The following is a 23,611-nucleotide window of genomic DNA, read 5'->3' on the forward strand; positions in this document are numbered from 1 at the left end:
TTAGCTCTTTTTGGGCAGGAGGTGGCTATTAAATATTCAAGTTGGTGTCTAAAGAATTCTCTGTTCTAGTAATTAAGTAAGTGGATACCACCTGATTGCAGCAACTGTTTTGTTATATTGAATCTTCAAAATTGTGGCATTTTTGGCTGTGTTCTCAGTGGTGTATAGTAACTGTTTTTGAATTTAAATTTTTCTGTTCAATACAATGTGTTCAATTTTCTGTAGAATGGAATGTCAATAATCAGTTGGGTGTAAAACTGCTGAATAATGCACACACCATGTCTTTTATTGACAACTTGGTTAATTGGCTATTTAAAGAGGTATTTTTGCCATCTGGAGTCTTGTCAAATAATCATACTTACAACAAGCTATCATATTTGTGTGTGTGTCTGTAAGAGATAGCAACTTTTTCTTGGCTCAGCACGATACTAAACAGTGTATTTATCCACTAAATTGTTGGTGGGGGGGTGGGGTGTTACTACAAAAAAAACCCCGTAGGTTCTTAACGGAGCTGCTATACTTTATCTAACAGTTCACATTAAAAACATCTAATGGCTATATGGCTGTCTTCAGTCGTTTTGAACTGGAATAGAGACTTTTGCCTGATAAAAGCTTTATTACTTTGTGCCTTATTTAGTTTAAGATCTCTTATTTCATTATAGAACTTGATAGTATCGGCACTATAGGTTTACTTAAATGTTTCCTGACAGTTAAATGTGTGTGATGGTGACTTTGAAGCAATCGTTATCCAGTGAAAAGGATAGTTTTATTTAATTAATTATTCATAATATGGTAAATAACAGACTGTGACAGGAAAGGACAGAGCTTACAAATCTAAGAATAAAACAACAGAAGGCTAGAGGCTACAAAAATAATAAAAGGACAAAACTAAAGGCTCTGTATCTGAATGCACATAGCATTCAAAACAAAACAGATGGACTGAGAGTGCAAATAGAAATAAATAAGTATGATCTGATAGCCATTACAGAGACATTACAGATTGGGACCTGAATATTGAAGGGTACATGGCATTTAGGAAGGACAGGAATCTAGGAAAAGGTGGAGGGGTGGGTCAGTTAATTAATAATGGTATTAGTGCACTAGAGAGGGATGTCTTAAGTTCAGGAAACCAGATGTAGAAGCAGTTTGGGTAGAGATGAGAAATCATAAAGCCAAGAAGTCACTTGTGGGAGTGGTGTACAGGGCACCTAACATTAACCACACTGTAGGACGGGGTATAAAAGAAGAAATAATGGCAGCTTGTCAGAAAGGTACAGCGATAATTATGGGGGATTTTAACCTACCTATAAACTGGAAAAATCAGATGGGCAGAGGTAACCTACATGAGGAGTACATAGAATGTTTTCAGGATAATTTCTTGGAACAGTACATTCTGGAGCCAACCAGAGAGCAGGCTATACTAGACCTGGTATTGTGCAACGAGATAGGATTAATTAATGACCTCAAAGTTAAGGCGCCCCTGGGTAGCGATCACATGATTGAATTTTACATTCAGTTTGAGGGAGAGAAGAGTGGGTCCAAGACTAGAATTTTAAACTTAAATAAGGGCATGAAAGCAGAGCTAGCTAAAGTGAACTGGCAAATTAGGTTAAGGGGTAGGTCAATAGAGATGCAGTAGCAGACATTTAAGGGGATATTTCAGAATACACAGAATAGAACAAGAATTTCAACAAGAAAGAAAAATTCCAAGGGTGGGACCCAACGTCTGTGGTTAACTAAAACTGTTCAAGATAGTATCAAACTTAAAGAAAAAGCATATAATTGCACAAAGTTAGGAGGCAGGTCAGAAGATAGGACCGTATATAAAAAAAACAGCAAAGAATGACCAAAAGATTAATCGGGAAGGTAAAATTAGAGATTGAGAGAAAGCTAGCTAGAAATATAAGGACAGATAGTTTCGAAAGATACTTTAAAAAAAAAAGTTAACAGTGAGTGTTGGCCCTATCGAAAGTGAGTCTGGGGAATTAATAATGGATAAGGAGATGACAAATGAATTGATCAGGTATTTTGCATTGGTCTTCACTGTAGAGGATACAAGTAACATCCCAGAATTAGCTGTAAGTCAGGAAATGGAAGAGAGGGAGGAACTCAAGAAAATTACAATCACCAGGGAAGTGGTACTGAACTGTTGGAGCTGCAGGCTGACAAGACCCCAGGTCCTGATGGACTTCGTCCGAGGATGTTAAAAGAAGTGGCTAGTGAGATAGTTGATGCGTTAGTGTTACGACCAGGTGAGCAATGTGTCCAGGGGTCGCTTGCTGTCTTCACCTGGTCTTATTGTAACAGGGTTTAATTTTAAACACAGTGTTTTGAGCTCTCCCTTTGTGACTGTTTGATCACAACTTTCCAATTATAAGGCAAATAAATGAGCACAACAGGCTTTCTTTGGTTTAAAGCAAAAAGATGAAATTTATTAAACCTTAAACTTAACCGTAGGCATGAATCGTATTAGAGTTATACGACGTGCTCATGCTAGCATGCACACGCGATTTAAACATGCAAAATAGGGACAGAAAAGAGCAGAAGAAAAGATAAGTAGAACAGTTTGAGGCAATATCTTGTTACTGTTTCTCAAGCTCGCTGTAGTCCTTGATTGAAGTTATAGTCTTGCATTTCATTGGGGCCCAGTAATCATCTTAAAACGTTGTTCACTTGGCAAACCTTTCTCTCTGTTTCACGTGTCTTCAATGGTTTCAGTTCCCTGAGAGATGAGCAGACAGGCAAGCATGCAGGAGAGATGTTCTTCAGTTCCAGGAGCACATGACATTCTGCCTCAAATCCTTTTGGGAGTACAAATTTTAAAAAAAACTTCCAAGTTGCCCAGCAGGCTAGCCATGTGACTAGCTCCTTATATGGAACAGTGTCTTCAAAAGTCCTTTGTGGGAAGTGCAACTTCTCTGCAACAGCCATAGTCATGTGGCTAAAACTGGTCTGACCACTTCTGTGTATTGGGAAGCAATTGCTGGGATCCCCATTGTTTCAACCTCGTCTGGTATTGTGCAAATGTCCTTCCACTCGGGGCTTGCGATTTTAAGCTTCTGTGCATGTGGTGAAATAATGTGTGCCTCAGTCTTGGCAGGTAGGGGGTTTGCCTCACCGTTTTAATTTTCCAAAATTCCCTAGACTCGGGGAAAGTTCCGTTAGGTGGAAAATAGCGAATGTAACTCCTTTATTCAAAAAGGGAGGGAGACAGAAAGCAGGAAACTACAGGCCAGTTAGCTTAACATCTGTCTTGGGGAAAATGTTGGAGACTGTTATTAAAGACGTTATAGCAGGGCACTTAGAAAAATTCAAAGTAATCAGGCAGAGTCAACATGGTTTTGTGAAAGGGAAATCATGTTTAACTAATTTATTGGAGTTCTTTGAGGGAGATACATGTGCCATGGATGAAGGGGAACCAGTGGATGTATTGTACTTAGATTTTCAGAAGGCATTTGATAAGGTGCTACACCAAAGGTTATTGCAGAAAATTAAAGCTCATGGTGTAGGGGGTAACATATTTATGGATAGAAGATTGGCTAGCTAACAAGAAACAGAGAGTAGGCATAAATGGGTCATTTTCTGGTTGGTAAGATGTAATGAGTGGTGTGCCACAGGGATCTGTGCTGGGGCCTCAATTTTTTACAATTTGTATAAATGACTGATGAAGGGACCGAAGGTATGTTTGTTAAATTTGCTGATGACACAAAGATAGGTAGGAAAGTAAGTTGTGAAGAGGACATAAGGAGGCTACAAAGGGATAGGTTAAGTGAGTGTGCAAAAACCTGGCAAATGGAGTATAATGAGGGAAAATGTGAAATTGTCCATTTTAGCAGGAAGAATAAAAACAAAGCATATTATCTAAATGGTGAGAGATTGCAGAACTCTGCAATGCAGAGAGATCTGGATGTCCTAGTGCATGAATCACAGGTTAGTATGCAGGTACAGCACGTCTTTCGGAAAGCTAATGGAATGTTATCGTTTATCGCGAGGGGAATTGAATACAAAAGTAGGGAGGTTATGCTTCAGCTATACAGGGCATAGGTGAGATCACATCTGGAGTTCTTCTTCTGCTTCTTTGGCCTCCTTGTCTCGAGAGACAATGGGTAAGCACCTGGAGGTGGTCAGTGGTTTGTGAAGCAGCGCCTGGAGTGGCTATAAAGGCCAATTCTAGAGTGACAGACTCTTTCACAGGTGCTGCAGATAAAATTGGTTGTCGGGGCTGTTACACAGTTGACTCTCTCCATGCGATTCTGTCTTTTTTCCTGCCAACTGCTAAGTCTCTTCGACTCGCCACACTTTAGCCCCGCCTATATGGTTGCCCGCCTGCTCTGGCGATCGCTGGCAACTGGCTCCCACGACTTGTGATTAATGTCTCAGGACTTCATGTCGCGTTTGCAGACGTCTTTAAAGCGGAGACATGGACGGCTAATGGGTCTGGTAATAGTGACGAGCTCGCTGTACAATGTGTCCTTGGGGATCCTGCCACCTTCCATGCAGCTCACATGGCCAAGCCATCTCAGGCGCCGCTGGCTTAGTAGGGTGTATATGCTGGGAATGTTGGCCGCCTCGAGGACTTCTATGTTGGAGAAACGGTCCTGCCACCTGATGCCAAGGATTCTCCAGAGGCAGCGAAGATGGAATGAATTGAGACGTCACTCTTGGCTGATGTACGTTGTCCAGGCCCTGGTCCCCTTATTTAAGGAAGGATGTAAATGCGCTAGAGGCAGACTAATGCCTGGAATAGGCAGGCTGTCTTATGAGGAAAGATTGGTCAGGCTAGGCTTGTATCCGCTGGAATTTAGAAGAGTAAGAGGTGACTTGATTGAAACATCTAAGGTCCTGAGGGGTCTTGACACAGTGGATGTGGAAAGGATGTTTCCCCTTGTGGGAGAATCTAGAACTAGGGGTCACTGTTTAAAAATAAGGGGTTGCCCATTTAAGACAGGAATGAGAAATTTTTTGAGTCTTTGGAATTCTTTTCCTCAGAAGGCGGTGGAAGCAAACCCTTTGAATATTTTTAAGGCAGAGGTAGATAGATTCTTGATCAGCAAGGGGGTGAAAGGTAATTGGAGGTAGGCGGAAATGTGGAGTAATCAGTTCAGCAATGAACTTATTGGATGGCTGAGCAGACTCGAGGGGCCGAGTGGCCTATTCCTGCTCCTAATTCATATGTTCGTATGTTAGTTTTTTAAAAACTAACACACCAAATGTTCGCTGCATTGATTTTTATGAGGAAAATGCTGTTGCAACCATTTTTATTTTTTTACAGACTGATTCATCAGGCCAGTGGACGCACCTACCATGAATTGTATAACCCACCCAAAGAGCCAATGAAAGATGATGTATGTATCAGGGATTACCATGATTAGTTGTGCATTGTCCTTGGTATTACGCAATGTGTATACAGTAAAAATCATTCCAAACTAAGTATCCAAACATATTCAAATATTCCTCACATTTTGCTTTCACATCCTACTGGTGCAAAACAAGACTAAAGTGCTCCTTCCATAAGACTAATTTTCATAGTTTACGGACTAAGCAGATCTTAAAAACGATTATGTTCAAGTAAAGGAAAATAAAGCTTCCTTAAGCATTAATGGGTATATTTATCTGAGTTGGCTTCTGACTGACTTGCAGTTAACAAATTAATTTCTGCTTGTTTGCAGATACAGTAAAGCTGGTTTAATCGTCTTTTTGTTTGCCTTCTAGTGTTTTATGTGTGTGGTTCTTAGGTATAATTATCAAATTTAAATTGGATTTTGTGCAATTGTGTATTCATTGAGAACCTCGATAGATGTCCTGAAGGGGTGGTAGAGGCAGGAACCCTCTCAACCCTTAAGAAGTATTTAGTTGAGCACTTGAAACGCCATAGCATACAAGGTTATGGGCCAAGTGCTGGAAAATGGGATTAGAATAGATAGGTGTTTGATGGCCGGCATGGACACGAAGGGCCTGTTTCTGTGCTCTATAACTCTGACTGTATGTGAAAAAATATTCAAGTGGGTAGGATGGCACTTTCCACTCCATACTGAACAAAATAGCCTTAAAACACGCATTGAGAACTGGTTTAAAATCCTCTAGCAACATCACATCCACAATGTGTGCATATCATTACAACTTACCTGAGGGATTAGACAAAGTTGCCCTATTTTTCTTTTCCCTGGCAATGAACACAAGTAAATCTAGATATCACAGACCAGCAACTTCAGTGCAAAATATTACGTATGTGAATTTAGATAATCAACCCCTGTCACTCCCAAACATCTTCCAAAACAACTCATGGTAGGTTCTTGGTTAAATAAACCTTACATTTATATTACCTATTATGCTCCAGGTTTAGTATTGAGAGTTGAGTATGTATTATATTTTTCCATTTTTGTAGCTGTGATGATGCAAGTTAAAAACCTGTAATCAAATGGAGAGCACCAAGTTCCTGGAGGAGGTTGATATCAATGGGATGTTAAGCAACATCCCTCATAGATATTGTTATCTCTTGGAGCTCAGTTTTGATTGCCTTCAAAGGTTGGAAAGGAATTTCCGAGAGCTCCTTTTCTGAGTTTTGGTTCAATTCATTTTATAACCACTCCCAGAAATTGACATAGCTGGTAACGGGAAGAGTCATGGATATTGTGTTCTTTAGTTGCAATATGTGGGGCGGACTCGATGGACCAGTCGGTCGTCTTCCGTCTTGTCAAATGTTTGTAAGGAGAGGATCACAATTGTTTGCCATAAATTTATACAAGCTTACTCATTTAGTTAAGCTACTGCACATTTTGTTCTCATGATATCTGGCGTCAGCATAGATTGTGTTTGTTGGCACAGCTTTGCAGCCACTTGTGAACAACAATGCACACTGGGACGCAGGCAGAAATTTGTTGGCAATGACCAGACGTGGTGGAAAGGAGTCACTGTCCCTTAACATTGATCCTTTTTGTACTGCTGAGCCATCCACCTTTCATAGATGTTGGATAACAGCCAATATGCCACCAGGAATGGGCAAGATAGCCTTCAATTCCGGAAAAACCGATAAAATCCATTCCAATTATCTTATAATCATACTTGTTCAGGGGAAGGTTTCACAGGGTAGTGCTACGTCTGCCAACTAACCAATCTAGTAGTTCCTCTTCCCTTTCCCACCCACCTTTCAACTTCTAGAGAGAAGGCATGGGTTTGCTTGTGCAAGGATTGAGTAGTAGTTGTGGTCTTTGTGGCCTCTAAAGATTGTCAAAAACAACAAGAAAGAGGGAATTGCATACAAGTGTCAGCAGGTTTTTCTTTTCTCAGAGGATTACTGACTTTGTAATAGGTTGCCAGAGCAGTATATGCAATTCCCTAATTTTCACTAATTTATTTAATTTAAATCTGTCCACATCTACACAGTCTAGTCCAATTATCATAAATACTCCAATTAGGTCGCTCTAAAGTCTGTACTTGTGTAAAGAGACCCAGCTTGCTGACTCTACAGTGTTAGCTAAGGTTTTTAGGCTAGGTATTAATCTAGTAGCCAACCTCTGAACCTCTTCTCAGGCCTATGTCTCCCAATTTCGTCGAGTTTCTGCACAAATAATTTTTTAATGATCGGTAGATTGTGAAGGACAGATGGTCTCTCGCTCTCTCACACCCCACACTCAGTCCACATTGTACATTTAGGAGTCAAGTGTTTTCTTCAAACTTGTTTGTCTGCACAGTGTAGTTACTAATTAATTATGTATTTTTTGTTTCTGTTCTAAGGTAACTGGTGAAGCTTTGATAAAGCGCTCGGATGACAATGAACAAACATTAAAATCTCGTCTTGCTGTTTACCATACCCAAACTAAACCACTGATTTCTTATTACCAAAAGAAAGGGCTGCATACAACTGTTGATGCCACACAGCCTCCTGATGTTGTTTTTTCTACCATTCTAGCTGCATTCAGTGGAGCTGCATGTAAGGACCTGGTTATGTTTGTTTGATTTATTGCTAATGGTGTCAAACTTAATGTGCTACAATTTTGACAGGTAGTTTGTAATCAAGAATATTACATTTTATTTTGGATAATGAGAACTTGACATTTAATACTGGATAATTTGGATAGCTGAGAAAACTAATTCCCTTGACTTAAGCTTTATCATTGCAAGATTTTCAAAAAGATAAAATGAATTCAGTATGTTCTGTCAAAGAAGTGCTACAGATGACATTTGATACCTCAATAAGTCTGGTTGTTGCAACATATCATTTTGGCCTGTTGCTATTTTAATATGTTCCCAAGCTTTTCCTCTGAGGTTGTGATAACTTAATTTGCCAGTTGTTCAATTCAGAACCAGTTTTTGCATCCAAATAGAACAGGTTATCTGTAATTTCCAATTGGTACATTAAATTGTGTAAGAGGGTCACAATCCTTAATGCATATTGTTACCAATTCATTAAATTGACAGCAAAACCAACCTTGTGATTCCATCATATCTATCAAATTGTGCTCCCTCTCTGATCAAATGCAAATACCAGCATTGCCTTTGGCCTATGTAATGTCATCTCGACTTAATCATCCACATTGAGCACACGTGGCCAAACACAGTAACATTTTTTCAATTAAGAAGTGGACTGGGGACTCTTTTACAAAAATTGATCCATTTGGTATGTTTAGCTCACAAATTGTTGGAACTTTGTCCTTTGAGGTTATGGCATCCTCTGAATCTGTCAGTTGAGTTGAAAATGGGTAACTCTTTGGGTTTTCTACCCAAAATGTTATATATAAAATGGATCAATCCATGGGGAAAATGCTGTTTAATAGTGCTTTATTTCATGGAATCACGAATATTTTGTGGAAAATACAGCTCAGTAAATTTTAAATCTTATGTAAAATCATTTAATCCTATTTCCTGACAATTAGGACATTTATTTCTCTCTCTCTGTCCTCTCACCTTTTCTATTTTCCGTTTGGGAAATTCTTTCCCTTTGAAATAACCAAAGGATGAGCTGCTCCCTTTTATTACTAATTTTTCTCACGATTTGATTACTGGCACTATTCTTTGACTGTTCACAGACATCAAATCTCACTTACTTTAAATAATGTTCCTAAATGATTGAAAAATCTGTCATGCTGTAAACTAATTTTCTTTCTTTCTGTCAAGGGTTTTTATTTTGAATATTTATGCCTATTCCTCAGCACACTCATCTCATGTATTTCTGCCCTTAAACATTTTGCTTCTGAGAATTATGGATAACCGGTGGCCCACAAAGTGAGCACAATGTTCTGATCAGAAAAAATAAACCTTTTATAGTAACTAAATGGATGGAATGGTGAGTATGAATTACTGCTGAGAGATTTGGTTTTTTTTTAAAGAGCCCTAAGAAAGTAATTATCCGATGTAAAAAATGTAGATGTAACCTGATGGCACAAAATAGATCATGCAGTTGTACAAAAAAGTCCAGAAAGAATAAGCCTTTATTCTTAATGTAATGTTTTCCAATGGTATGAATGATATTCAAATAATTGTTTAAAGTAAATCTAAAATTTAAAATTAAAGTTGAGATTATTTATATTAAAGCAAGAGCAATAGGATCTTCACTCTTTTCCCAATATTTGAGGGTCAATGAATGAATGTCCTGTAGTTAAAACTAGTTTTCTGCAATTCATTATGGAGCATTCTATAAATATGTAGTTGCACCTGAGTTTATACTGAGAAGACTGGATCTTGTCTGGCCCATGGTGTGCGACTGATGATGGATTTAAATGACCTTTTAATCTTTTTGATAGCTCTTCAAAGTCTAGTGAATACTTTCATGCTTGTTTTAGCTTTATACTACCAAGAAAACTTTGAGGTGAATGTTATGGCAGGCCGTTTCTGTTTTGCATTGTGAGGTGCCCATTTGCTGAATGCATGCATTCAGTAAGTCTAAAATTTTGACACTTGACCAGATTTCCAATTGGAACATGATTTGTTTGCAGTTTTATTGTAAACTAAATGCTGAAATAAAAACAGATGCTGCAAATACGCAAGTCAGGTGGCATCTGTGGAGAGAGAATCAGAGTTCAGGTTGATTAATCTTTCATCAGAACTGGCAAATGTTTGAGTTGTGAAGTACAGAGGTGGGGATGGGGCTGGAGAGAACAAAAGGAAGGTCTGTGATGAGATGCAAGGCAGGAGAGATTAAATGACAAAAGGATGATGGTGCAAGACAAAAGGAGATGATGGGCAAGTAATTAAATAAAAGATGTGTTGAGAGGATGTGTAAATGGGAATCAGAGAATCATAATCAACAGCTGCCGTCCAAGAAAATGGCAAAGGTTATGATCTGAAATTGTTAATTTCAGTGTTGAGTCCGGAAGGCTGTAAAGTGCCTAATGAAAAGATGTTCCTTGAATTTGCATTGAGCTTCATTGAAACAGTGTAGGAGGCAGAGGAGAGAGAGAGAGAGAGAGATCAGAGTGGGGAGAAGAATTAAAATGACAGGCAACCAAAAGCTTGGGATCAGGCTAGTGGACTGAAATGGAGATGTTCTGCAAATTGGTCATCCAATCTGAATTTGGTCTCCCCGATGTAGGGACTGCATCTTGAGCAGCAAGTTCTTCTTCTTTGGCCTCCTTGTCTCGGGAGACAATGGGTAAGCGCCTGGGGGTGGTCAGTGGTTTGTGGAGCAGCGCCTGGAGTGGCTATGAAGACCAATTCCAGAGTGACAGACTCTTCCACAGGTGCTGCAGAAAATATTGGTTGTCGGGGCTGTTACACAGTTGGCTCTCCCCTTGCGCTTCTGTCTTTTTTCCTGCCAACTGCTAAGTCTCTTCGACTCGCCACACTTTAGCCCCGCCTTTATGGCTGCCTGCCAGTTCTGGCGATCGCTGGCAACTGACTCCAGCAGCAAGTACAGTATAATAAATTGAAAGAAGTACATGTAAATTGTTTCATTTGGAAGGAGTGTTTAGGGCCCTGTACAGAGGGAAGGGAGAAGGTAAAAGAGCAGGTGTTGCTTCTCCTGCACTTGCATATGAGGATACTATGGTAAGGGGAGTGGATATTGGGGGAAATTAACGAGTGGACCAGGGTGTTGTGGAGGGAACAGTCCCTTCAGGATGCTGAAAGAGGAGGGGAGGGGGAAGATGTCTTTGGTGGTGGCAGAAATGGTGGAGGATGAGCCATTGAATGTGGAGCTTGGTGGGGTGGAAAGTGAGAACAAGGTAAAACCTGTCGTAGTTCTGGGTGGGAGAGGAAGAGGTAAGAGCACAAGTGCAGTAAGTGGAATGGTCATCGTTGATTGTCATCATTGAGGGCCCTGTCGCCCACGATGGAGGCGGTGGTGTAGTGGTATTGTCACTGGACTAGTAACCTGGAGACCCAGGGTATTGCTCTGGGGACATGGGTTCAAATCCCACCACAGCAGAAGGTGGAATTTGAATTCTATTAATAAATCTGGAATTAAAAGCTAGTCTAATGATGGCCATGAAGCTATTGTCGATTTTTGTAAAAACCCATCTGGTTCACTAATGTCCTTTAGGGAAGGAAATCTGCTGTCCTTACTTGGTCTGGCCTACATGTGACTCCAGACACACAGCAAAGTGGTTGACTCTTAAATGCCCTCTGAAATGGCCTAGCAAGCCACTCAGTTGTATCCAACCACTATGAAGTCAATAAAAAAGAATGAAACCTGGCAGACCACCCAGCATTGACCAAGGCACCAGAAACGACAACGGCAAACCCAACCCTGTCGACCTGTAAAGTCCTCCTTATTAACATCTGGGGGCTTGTGCCAAAGTTGGGAGAGCTGCCCCACAGATTGGTCAAACAACAGCCTGACATAGTCATACTCACAGAATCATACCTTACAGGCAATGTCCCAGACACTGCCATCACCATCCCCGGGTCTGTCCTGTGCCACCGGCAGGACAGACCCAGCAGAGCTGGCGGCACAGCGGTATACAGTCGGGAGGGAGTTGCCCTGGGAGTCCTCAGCATCGACTTCGGACTCCATGAAGTCTCATGGCATCAGGTCAAACATGAACAAGGAAACCTCCTACTGATTACCACCTACCGCCCTCCCTCAGCTGATGAGTCAGTACTCCTCCATGTTAAACACCATTTGGAGGAAACACTGAGGGTGACAAGGGCATAAAATGTACTCTGGGTGGGGGACTTCAATGTCCATCACCAAGAGTGGCTCGGGAGCACCACTACTGACCGAGCTGGCTGAGTCCTAAAGGACATATCTGCTAGACTGGGTGTGCGACAGGTAGTGAAGGAACCAACAAGAGGGAAAAACATACTTGACCTTGTCCTCACCAATCTGCCCGCCGCAGATGCATCTGTCCTTGACAGTATTGATAGGAGTGACCACTGCACAGTCCTTGTGGAGATGAAGTCCCGCCTTCACATTGAGGATACCCTCCGTTGTGTTGTGTGGCACTACCACCGTGCTAAATGGGATCGATTTTGAACAGATCTAGCACTGCAAAACTGGGCATCCATGAGGCACTGTGGGCCATCAGCAGCAGCAGAATTGTACTCAACCACAATCTGTAACCTCTTGGCCCAGCGTATCCCCGACTCTACCATTACCATCAAGCCAGGAGACCAACCCTGGTTCAATGAAGAGTGCAGGAGGGCATCCCAGGAGCAGCACCAGGCATACCTCAAAATGAGGTGTCAACTTGGTGAAGTTACACCTGCGTGCCAAACTGTGTAAGCAGCATACGACAGACAGACCTAAGTGATCCCATAACCAACGGATCAGATGTAAGCTCTGCAGTCCTGCCACATCCAGCCGTGGTGGACAATTAAACAACTAATGAGGAGGTGGCTCCACCAATATCCCCTCCTCAATGATGGGGGTGTCCAGCACATTAGTGCGAAAAATAAGGCTGAAGCATTTGCGACCATCTTCAGCCAGAAGTGCTGAGTTGATGATCCGTCTCGGCCTCCTCTTGAAGTCCCCAGCATCACAGACGCCAGACTTCAGCCAATTCGATTCACTCCGTGTGATATTAATAAATGACTGAAGGCACTGGATACTGCAAAGGCTATGGGCCCTGACAATATTCCAGCAATAATACTGAAGACCTGTGCTCCAGAACCTGCCGCGCCCCTAGCCAAGCTGTTCCAGTACAGCTGCAACACTGGCATCTCCCCTGCAATGTGGAAAATTGCCCAGGTATGTCCTATACTCAAAGCAGGACAAGTCCAACCCAGCCATCATTAAAGTGATGGAAGGTGTCATCAACAATGCCATCAAGCGGCACTTGCTTAGCAATAACCTGCTTAGTGACGCTCAGTTTGGGTTCCGCCAGGGCCACTCAGCTCCTGACCTCATTCCAGCCTTGGTTCAAACGTGGACAAAAGAGCTGAACTCAAGAGCTGAGAGCGACTGCCCTTGACATCAAGGCAGCGTTTGACTGAGTATGGCATCAAGGAGCCCTAGCAAAACTGAAGTCATTGGGAATCAGGGAAAACTCTGCTGGTTGGAGTCATACCTAGTGCAAAGGAAGATGGTTGTGGTTGTTGGAGGTCAATCATCTGAGCTCCAGGACATCACTGCAGGAGTCCCTCAGGGTAGTGTCCTATGCCCAACCATCTTCAGCTGCTTCATCAATTACCTTCCCTCCAACATTAGGTCTGAAGTGGGGATGTTCGCTGGTGATTGCACAATGTTCAGCACCAGATATTGAGTGACTCCTCAGATACTGAAGCAGCCTGTGTCCAGCTGCAGCACAATCTGGACAATATCCAGGCTTGGGCTGAAGTAGCAAGTAACATTCGTGCCACACAAGTGCCAGGCAATGGCTGTCTCCAACAAGAGAGAATCTAACCATCTCCCTTTGGCATTCAATGGCATTACCGTCGCTGAATCCCCCACTATCAACATCCTAGGGGCTACCATTGACCAGAAACTGAAATTGAGTAGCCATATTAATACCGTGGGTACAAGAGCAGGTCAGAAGCTAGGAATCCTGCGGCGAGTAACTCACCTGACTCCCCCAAGCCTGTCCAGCATCTACAAGGCGCAAGTCAGGAGTGTGATGGAATACTCTCTACTTGCCTGGATGGGTGCAGCCCCAACAACACTCAAGAAGCTCGACACCATCCAGGACAAAGCAGCCCGCTTGATTGGCGCCCCATCCACAAACATTCACTCCCTCCACTGCTGACGCACAGTGGCAGCAGTGTGTATCATCTACAAGATGCACTGCAGCAACGCACCAAGGCTCCTTAGACAGCACCTTCCAAACCTGCAATCTCTACCAACTAGAAGGACAAGGGCAGCAAATGCATGGGAACACCACCACCTGCAAGTTCCCATCCAAGTTGCACACCAATCCTGACTTGGAACTATATCGCTGTTCCTTCACTGTCGCTTGGTCAAAGTCCTGGAACTCCATTCCTAACAGCACAGGGGGTGTACCTACCTTCCATGGACTGCAGCGGTTCAAGAAGGCAGCTCACCACCACCTTCTCGAGGGCAATTAGGGATGGACAATAAATGCTGGCCTAGCCAGCGATGCCCACATGCCATGAATGAATTTTTAAAAAATCCTCGGTTGAGGAAAAATATCAAGCACTGGCATGGAGGGTTGCATTGTCAGAACAGATGCAACGGAGACAGAGAAACTGGAGAATGAAGTCGAGTCCTCGCAGGAAGCAGAGCAAGAGGAAGTGTAGTGCAGGTAACTGTGGTAGTTAGTGGGCTTAAAGTGGATATTGGTCAATAGCCTATTCCCAGATGTGGAGACAGAGAAGTCAGGGAAGGAAAGAGTCAGCGATCAACCATGTAAAGCCACTGGAACGATAGATCCTGAACTGTGTACATTATCTGCAAGTGGTACAAGTGTCCAATCTGAAGCATGTGACACTCCACCCTACCAAGTTGGGAATAAACAGGCCATAAGGGATGACTGGTGGTCATTGCTGTTTGTAACAAAATGTATTGATAACTCCATCTCTCTCTAAATTTGTTTATTTCTGCTCAGGAAGATCTTTTTAAAAACAGTCTGTGATGAGAACCTGTAACATATTGAAAAAGCTATGTAGAGAGGCAGGTTGTCAGATCATTTCTGAATCTTGGGCCATCCATGTATCACAGCAATGGCACCCTAACTTTACATCCAAAACAATGATTTTACATACTTTATCATGCTTAATGCCAGCTAATCCAGTAAGACCTTGAACCAGAGTATTGCGATTGTGATCTACCTTCCAAGTAAAATACAATTTACTAGCTTCAATCAGTAAAACATTTTTTATAATTTGTAGAAAGATTTCCATAAAAGTCTCCCTGTACATATGTCAAATTTAAGGTGGTAAGTCTTTCTCTCTGGTTCGGGTTTCCTGTTAGTAGCATAGTGTTTAGATATTTCATTTATGATTACTGCAGTCTAATAAAATCTGTGAAATAACTTGTATTGGATTTTCTTTAGCTGAGAAGTGGAGGCTTGGTCTAGTCTGAGCGAGGTGACCTTTCTGTCTTCATCCTTACTGGAACTTCCTGGATGATCTCCTTCCCAAACTGTCTTCAAGGACTGTATGATTGTTAACAGTATTGAAAGTATTTACACGCACTATTTTCTTTTAAAGAAATTAGAATAGTAAAAGCAAAGCAAAAAATGAATAATAATGAAACAAAAGTAAAGCTGGAGAAACACAGCAGGTCAGACAGTGTAACTGGAGATTACAGACCATTAACATTTTGGATAAATGTGAATTGTCAGCTGTTTTCAACAGAGATGATGACTTATCTGCTGTGTATTTCTAGGTTTTTCTATTTTTGCTTCTTTAAAAGAAAAGTACCCTCCTTTTTCCCCTCCCCACCCCCCCCCCCCCCCCCCCCCCCCCATCCCTTCACCATTTAATTTTAGTGACTTGGAGTAGTTAAAAATTTGTAAGAACTAATCTATGTGGCACATTGTTCTAAATCTCAGATTTTTATTTTTGAGGCATGTCAGTGGCATATTAGATTGCCCAGACCCTGTTCTGAGGGTCTCTGGGGTCCTGCAGACACCCACCATTGCTGAGTAGTTTTCTTATTCTTATTCAGTATCTTGTTTTACTGTACAATTGTGAAGCTAGTGGTCAGTTAAGATTTTTAAGTTGTATCTGATTCTGGTGGGTCTAAAGGCAGAAAATCACTTTTGGCACAAATACAAATTTAACAGTATTTGGAGAGTCTGTTCCTAAAATCTAAAGTAGTCTTTTAATGTCCTTTTCCAAAACTCAGAATATTAATATTTTCCTGTAAGTGAAAGAGATGTTTTGAGAATTTTGCTCTGCTGTGCTTTGTAAAAGAGTCAAAATAAAAGTGAACTAATGCAGCTCATCATGGAGTATTCAGATTCATTTAAATCTTTCACAATAAAAGATAACTTTGACACTTGATCGAGCTTTGAAATCATGCAAATGATTTCATCTCATATAGCATTAGTATAACTGTATTTCTAGTTAAAGTTCTCAATTGAGCAATGATCTTTATCTGGGGGTGATTCTGTTTGTGTCCTCACCAGATGTATTTCTGCCATTAGGACTAAAGTTATTTTAAGGCATTTAAAGCATTATCATTGGCCCACTCGTTCTGACATCAGTAAACAGTCACCATCTGACAAAACTGGGATATAAAATTTAGGGATATTGGAATGGGGAAGGTCGTTTAGTCCATCCAGCTAACTCAACTTTCTATACTTGCTTCGTGGCCTATTACATGCTGGTGGTCTAACCCAGTCTTTTTTGGATACTGATCGATTTATGTATGCACCCTAATATGTGCATTCTCTGGCTATTTTTCCTATTCTGTACATCTCTTTCAATGGTTAAAAGTTGCATTACTCTCAATCAATGAAATAAAAATTTGATTAGGTTGTGATCTTTGGTCATTTGCGTTTTAGATTTTTTTGTTGACCTTTGCTGCAGAAAAATTTAGTTTCAAAACCAGTAATTATCTAAACTGGCCAAACTGATGTTACTGGCAGATGGCATGTCAGAAGCAGTAACCTTGCTATGTTGGTTAGATGTGTTGTATAATCCTTTGTAACTTTATAACCATACTTGCTCCCTGAGTCCATTACAGAACTTGAAGTTTCTCTGGGTGTTGGTATGATGTTATTAGGCTTTAGTAGGGCAGGTACAGAGAGTTAAAGAGTTAATGAGATTAGCACAGTAAGTATTTTTAAGAAAAGGCTGCTGTCTACCTTCTTTCTCTTTCTGTCCATTCTCTGTAGGAAATTGATATGTGAAAACCATGACCACCAGGTCTTTTTAAGGAGCTTGTAATCACTGGATTCCTAAAACGTTATTGTTCATTTTGAATTGGGTGGTTACAGGAGTTATTTTCCTTTATTCTCTTCATTGGATATTGGTAATCACTTTTGAAAAATTGTCATTATCAGGATAACAACTTCTGAAGAAGACTAGTGGGCATTAATGATTGATGTTTTAATACATTAAACAGTACATTTGTCAGATTTCTTTTTCATTTATATATCATCAGATTTCTGTTGTACATAGATGAAATGTTATACATTTGTCATTTTGAATTCTCTTTCTACATCAGAGTGCTCGGACTGGTTTTCTGTTATCTCTGTCCCTTGCCCTTTGGTTCAGCTCCTTTTTGACTTTTTTCCTATTTTAAACTCAGCCAACTGTCTGATTTTATTTTACTTAGTTTTTCATGTGCCTATCCCAGTGCTCTGGCTCTGGGTTTTAGTGTTAACTATTGAATTTACCATTTAATTGGTCCAGGAAAACAGAGAAAGAGTAATTTTTGAAGCAGGTCAAGTTTAGAACACAAGAAAGCAATTAAAATCTTATTTTTCTACCCATTTTAATTCATCTCCCTTTTTCCTTGCTTAGGCACTTGAAAAATTGTCTGCTTTTTCAGTTTGTTAAATTTCCTTCCCATTTTGACTTCCTGAGGGAGAGAGCAGGTTTTCAAATTTTCTAGAAGATGCTGATAAATGTTTCTGTAGATACAAATATGATTTCCTGTTTGAGGCTCCAAAAACAAATATTAAGCTCAACAACAAGAGTTTTCAGTAGAATATTGTGAAAGTGAATACTTATTTTTATGTTCTGCATCATTGAGTTAGGAACAGTTTTGCCAAAATACTAAGGGAGTGTGGGTGGGGAGGGATAGAAAGGTTTTGGGGCACTTACTGTTGATCTATTTCTGGTCTGGCCCAATTTGAAGACAGGAATTAGAAAGGAAAGAAAGACTTGCATTTATATAGCGCCTTTCCGAACCTCAGGATGTCACAAACTGCTTTACAAGTATAGTCACTGTTGTAATGTGGGATTCACTTCAAAGGGGTCCCCACCTCTTTTTTTAAAAAAAACATTCCTTTTAGCTTATAAACTAAAAGGTAACAAAACTAACTAGGAAAATAGTAACAAAAGTACACAATCATCACTCGGCTTTGCAGTAGCATTGTTAGTTTTGTACGGGAGCAATATTAACTAAATGCACCAATGGGAAACCTACAAAGAAGGAGATACTTGAGAAGCAGTGAAGAAAACGATAAATGGACGCAGACAAAAGAGTATCTTTTTAAAATATATTTGAAGATGACTAAAAGATAGGTAAGCAGAGATGGTTACAAAAGAGATTTTTAAAAATCAGATAGTGTGATCATATCTGGTGTGTTGATACTCGGAGGGCCCACCCTACAGCAATTGCAGTTGATTACATGCTGCATCTTGGCATTGTTCCTCCCACCATCCTCCCCAAGTGGGTACTTGCTGTGCCTTTATTTCAGTATGACCTGGGTTTCAAAAGACAACTATTGGGAAGCTTCTCAGCGTGTGGAAGATGTTATGGCGATGTGGGCCTGTGTCTTGTAGACAGAAGGTTAAAGTTGCCACTAACATATTCTGAAAGTACATCTTTCTAGATTGGTGAGGTGGCTTTTTATCTCAGCATAGACCTAAGTAGATGCTTAGAAATGGTTTGACTGAAATAAATGGGCTAAAGCTGATGTTAAAATTATGCCATTAGTAAAAATAATTACATTTTGTATGTGGAAAAGGGAAATGTGTTTATATGTACTGAGAAGTATCAAATATGGTGATTGTATTTATTAACTTAAAATATTAAAGTTTTGTCAATATTACTGTATGTTTATATGTCTGAAGGTGAGTCATCTGGTGGACTAATATTCCTGTGAATCTAATCAATCAAGGACCTAAAATGGTGTCAACAACCTTTTGTTAAACTTACAGTTTACTTAATTCATTTTTTTGTCTCATTTCAGCCATCTGAAAATTATGCTACCAGAGACAGTGTTTTCCCAGCCACAGTGTGCTCAACAATCAAGTTTATATCTGTTTACATAATTTTGGAGGGGATGTTGATGGTAGATTACAGAATGTTGGAGGGGATGTTGGTAAGATTACTAAACTGCTATTCAGTTTTAAATCCCAGCAGTTAATACACGAAGATTTAATGGGTAGATTATTGGAGTGCTATTCAGCAATCAAGCTTTTAAACTATTCCATTTTATGGATTACAATAATGGGAAGAGGGAATATTTGTGGGTTGTGCAGAATCAAATTTATGTCCAAGTCCAGACCTATTTGCTGTCTACTCTTTTTTTTTTTCCTAGTCTATAACAAAACTGCATATCACACTTTTTGGTGTTTCCTTGTAATGAAGGGTGTGGTTGATACCAGTACCAAACATTGCTTTTTTAAAAAAAATTATGGATAATGATAGAACAATAAATTTTTTTGCATTTGCTGCAGTATTGTTTGAGTTAAGTCCAGCTGGTTGCAGGTAAAGCTTAATGACTTACTAAACCTTCCATGTCAATGAAACGGATAATGCATCACTACTTTTATTTTCATATATATTTACCTAACTTGGATATGACCAGTTTGAGAATGTATAATTCATAAATGACCAATCATGATGAAATATTGTATACAGAGGAACTACAACAGAGACCATAAGTAGTTATAAAGTATGTGCAGAGAAAGGAAATGGAAATGTCAGTCCTTTTTCAGTCTGAGATCTAGAATATAATAAATACTAGTGTAACCCAGCAAAAGCATTTCTATTGATTCTTTTATTTGTTTGATTAATATGTGTATCCACTAAAATATTAACCATTGGACTTTATTGTTGCAAGTGTTAAAGAAAAAGTTAATGTAAACTAATTATCACGCTATCTGATTAATGATGCACTAGCCTTCGTGAGGAATTGGTTTTAACAGTTGTCCTCCACAGGTACAGTGGGGAAAGTGTCTCAAGTTGTACTAAAGTTCTCTACAAGCTGAGCAGCTAACTTTCCATCTCCATCTTCTCCTCCACCTCCCCAAACTACAAGGATGTGTTCATTAATATCATTTTGGGCGGTTTGATGCTCAGTCACTCCAACAGATCCCGAAACTATTCCAGTCTCTGTCTACTTATTTCTGTAATGTCCAATTACTATTGAATTTAAAAAGCGCATGACTGAAAATTGTGGGATTTTCATTTCCGTAGTGACCTTCCAAGGTAGTCCATACAGCTGCAAACTTTATGGTATGTATGTTCTTTTTCTTTTGGGCCTCCTTATCTCGAGAGACAATGGATACACGCCTGGAGGTGGTCAGTGGTTTGTGAAGCAGCGCCTGGAGTGGCTATAAAGGCCAATTCTGGAGTGACAGGCTCTTCCACAGGTGCTGCAGAGAAATTTGTTTGTCGGGGCTGTTGCACAGTTGGCTCTCCCCTTGCGCCTCTGTCTTTTTTCCTGCCAACTACTAAGTCTCTTCGACTCGCCACAATTTAGCCCTGTCTTTATGGCTGCCCGCCAGCTCTGGCAAATGTACACTCTGCTGTTCAAGCTGATTTTCTGCAGATGCACTTGGTGATTTGGTGGAAGATTAGAGCAAAATTAGTTCCAAGTATCCATGCTCACTGCATCTTACAAGAAGAAAATATTTTACATGAATAAAGTGAAAGTAAATTGCTAAGGATTTTCAACTTCGTTTTGAATTAGTGTATAGAAAGACAGCACTTACATTCATATGTCACATTTCACACCGTCAGCATGTCCCAAAGCATTCGGAGAATGAAGTACTTTTGAAATGCTGTCATCATTGTAGTTGGGCACGGGGGAATGGTGCAGAAGAAACTGGCCATGGTTGTAATAGACTCAAGGCTTTAGGTCCAACGGTTTCTTGTACGCTGGAGCTCATGCATCTTGCAAGGTATTTATTCTTTGTTGCCCCCATCCCCACAAAAAAAAGGTGCCGATTCATGTTCCGAGCAGCTGCTGTGTGTCCTCTGATACTTATCCCCAGTGTGCATTATTAACATTTGAGGCTAGCGAGCTGGTAAGATGTTTTATTGTGAAAGGCGTCATGGCCAAGCTCAATCATGTCCTCACATCGTGTTTGGTGGGAGCGGGGTGAGTTTCCAACCTGCTGGACCATGAAATAGAAAGAAAAATAGAGTTGCTTTCATAATGGGTGGATGAGCCACAATGCATATTTTACAGTCCAGCGGTAAGTTGAAAATTATCCTCCGCTTATCTGGGTAACTGAAATTTCCAACATAGATCAACTTCAGAATGCAACCTTTTTCATTATGGTATAGGAAAAACTGGTGTTTTCTTTATTCCCGTTAAATACGTTCTTTCCATTTATTGGGCAAGATTGAAAGTACATTTTTTTGATTCAGAAAAAAATATCCTTTTTGATAGCTTTTGGGTTTTTAAATTGTATTATATTTATAAAATGGAATTAGTTGCACTAACACTGATATTTCTTGACTGCCAAGTGAAGGGACCTGTTTTACATTTTGGATTTTACTGAAGCCTAAGGTCTCATGTTTTACCATTCTGGTAGTTAATGGGAAATACCAATATTGACCCAAATATTGACGAGACCGCAGTCCTCTTTTAGGGAGATTTGTTCAGTCAACTGTATCTTCAATTTCCAATAAAATACAGTTAAGATTGCTTTTCTGGCATGCAACATAAGGCAGTAGTCACTAGACATGCAAGCAACACAAAGAAATAAAAGGCAGCAAAGTTAAATGTTGCAAGTGGAGACCCGTAAGAAAACTGATAGAGAGTAAATCAGAATAAGTTTATCTTCTATAATAAAAGCAGAAATGGTGGAAATACTCAGGTCTGGCAGCATCTATGGAGACAGAAACTGAGTTAACGTTTCAGGTCTGCAACCTTTTATCACAACTGGCAAAGGTTAGAAATGTAATAGGCTTTGAGCAAGTGAAAAGGGGGAAGGGGAAGAACAAAAGGGAAGGTGTGTGATGGGGCAGAGGGCAGGAGAGATTACATGACAAAGATGTCACAGAACAAAGGCAAAGGGAGTGCCGATGGTTGCGTTAAAGACGAAGCATTATTATAGAGTGTGTTAATGGTAGAATAATGAACAGCTTGGTCCAAAAGCAAAACCTTAAAGCATGTTTAAAACAGGCCCATGGTTATGAAATAAAGTAAAACAAAAAGGCAATCACGTTCTGAAATTGTTAAACTCTATGTTCAGTTCAGAAGCCTGTAGAGTGCCTAATCGAAAAATGAGGTGCTGTTCCTCGAGCTTGCTGCAGCTGTACAGAACTTTAGTTAGGCCACACTTAGAATATTGCGTGCAATTCTGGTCGCCACACTACCAGAAGGACGTGGAGGCTTTGGAGAGGGTACAGAAGAGGTTTACCAGGATGTTGCCTGGTCTAGAGGGCATTAGCTATGAGGAGAGGTTGGATAAACTCGGATTGTTTTCACTGGAACGACGGAGGTGGAGGGGCGACGTGATAGAGGTTTACAAAGTTATGAGCAGCATGGACAGAGTGGATAGTCACAAGCTTTTTCCCAGGGTGGAAGAGTCAGTTACTGGGGGACATAGGTTTAAGGTGCGAGGGGAAAAGTTTAGAGGGGATATGCGAGGCAAGTTCTTTACACAGAGGGTGGTGTGTGCCTGGAACTTGCTGCCAGGGGAGGTGGTGGAAGCAGGTACGATAGCAACGTTTAAGAGGCATCTTGACAAATACATGAATAGGATGGGAATGGAGGGATACGGTCCCCGGAAGTGCAGAAGGTTTTAGTTTAGGCAGGCATCGAGATCGGCGCAGGCTTGGAGGGCCGAATGGCCTGTTCCTGTGCTGTACTGTTCTTTGTTCTTGCGTTGATGTTCACTGGAACGTTGCAGCAGGCCCAGGACAGAAAAGTTGGCATGGGAGCAGCGTGGTGAATTAAAATGGCAAGCAACCAGAAACTCAGGGTCATGCTTGCAGACTGAGCAGAGGAGTTCTACAAAGCTGTCACCGATATGCATTTGATTTCCCCAATGTAGAGGCAACTGCATTGTGAGTAGCGAATAGAGTATACTGAATTGAAAGAAGTACAAGTAAATCGCTGCTTCAGCTGGAAGGAGTGTTTGGGGCCTCGGATGGTGAGGAGAGGAGGTAAAATAGCAGGTATTACACCTGCAATAGCATGGGAAGGTGCTGTGGGAAGGGGCCGAGGTGTCTGGGAGAGAACAATCTCTTTGGAGTGCTGACTGGGAGGAGAGAGGAAGATGTGTTTGGTGGTGGCATCATGCTGGAGGTGGCGGAAATGGTGGAGGATGATCCTTTGGATGTGAAGGCTGGTGGGGTGTAAAGTGAGGACAAGGGGAACCTGTCGCAGTTCTGGGAAGGAGGGGAAGGGGTGAG

General features: G+C 40.8%; 1 protein-coding gene across 2 annotated transcripts in view; it reads left to right on the plus strand.

Moving 5' to 3' along the window:
- ak2 (adenylate kinase 2) overlaps positions 1-20,019 on the plus strand; it is a 55,649-nt gene extending 35,630 nt beyond the window's left edge. Inside the window, exons 5-7 of one of the 2 annotated variants that reach the window (XM_068011401.1) lie at positions 5,273-5,345; positions 7,735-7,930; positions 19,206-20,019. In XM_068011401.1, coding sequence (XP_067867502.1) covers positions 5,273-5,345; positions 7,735-7,930; positions 19,206-19,213 — 277 coding nt within the window. In that variant the 3' untranslated portion in view covers positions 19,214-20,019. Of the gene's footprint in view, positions 1-5,272; positions 5,346-7,734; positions 8,428-19,205 lie in introns of those variants that run through there. The other variant, XM_068011400.1, reaches the window with a different exon arrangement.
- The last annotated feature ends 3,592 nt before the right edge of the window (positions 20,020-23,611 follow it).

This window comes from Heterodontus francisci, chromosome 31 (assembly GCF_036365525.1).
Source record: "Heterodontus francisci isolate sHetFra1 chromosome 31, sHetFra1.hap1, whole genome shotgun sequence".
NCBI lineage: Eukaryota > Metazoa > Chordata > Chondrichthyes > Heterodontiformes > Heterodontidae > Heterodontus > Heterodontus francisci.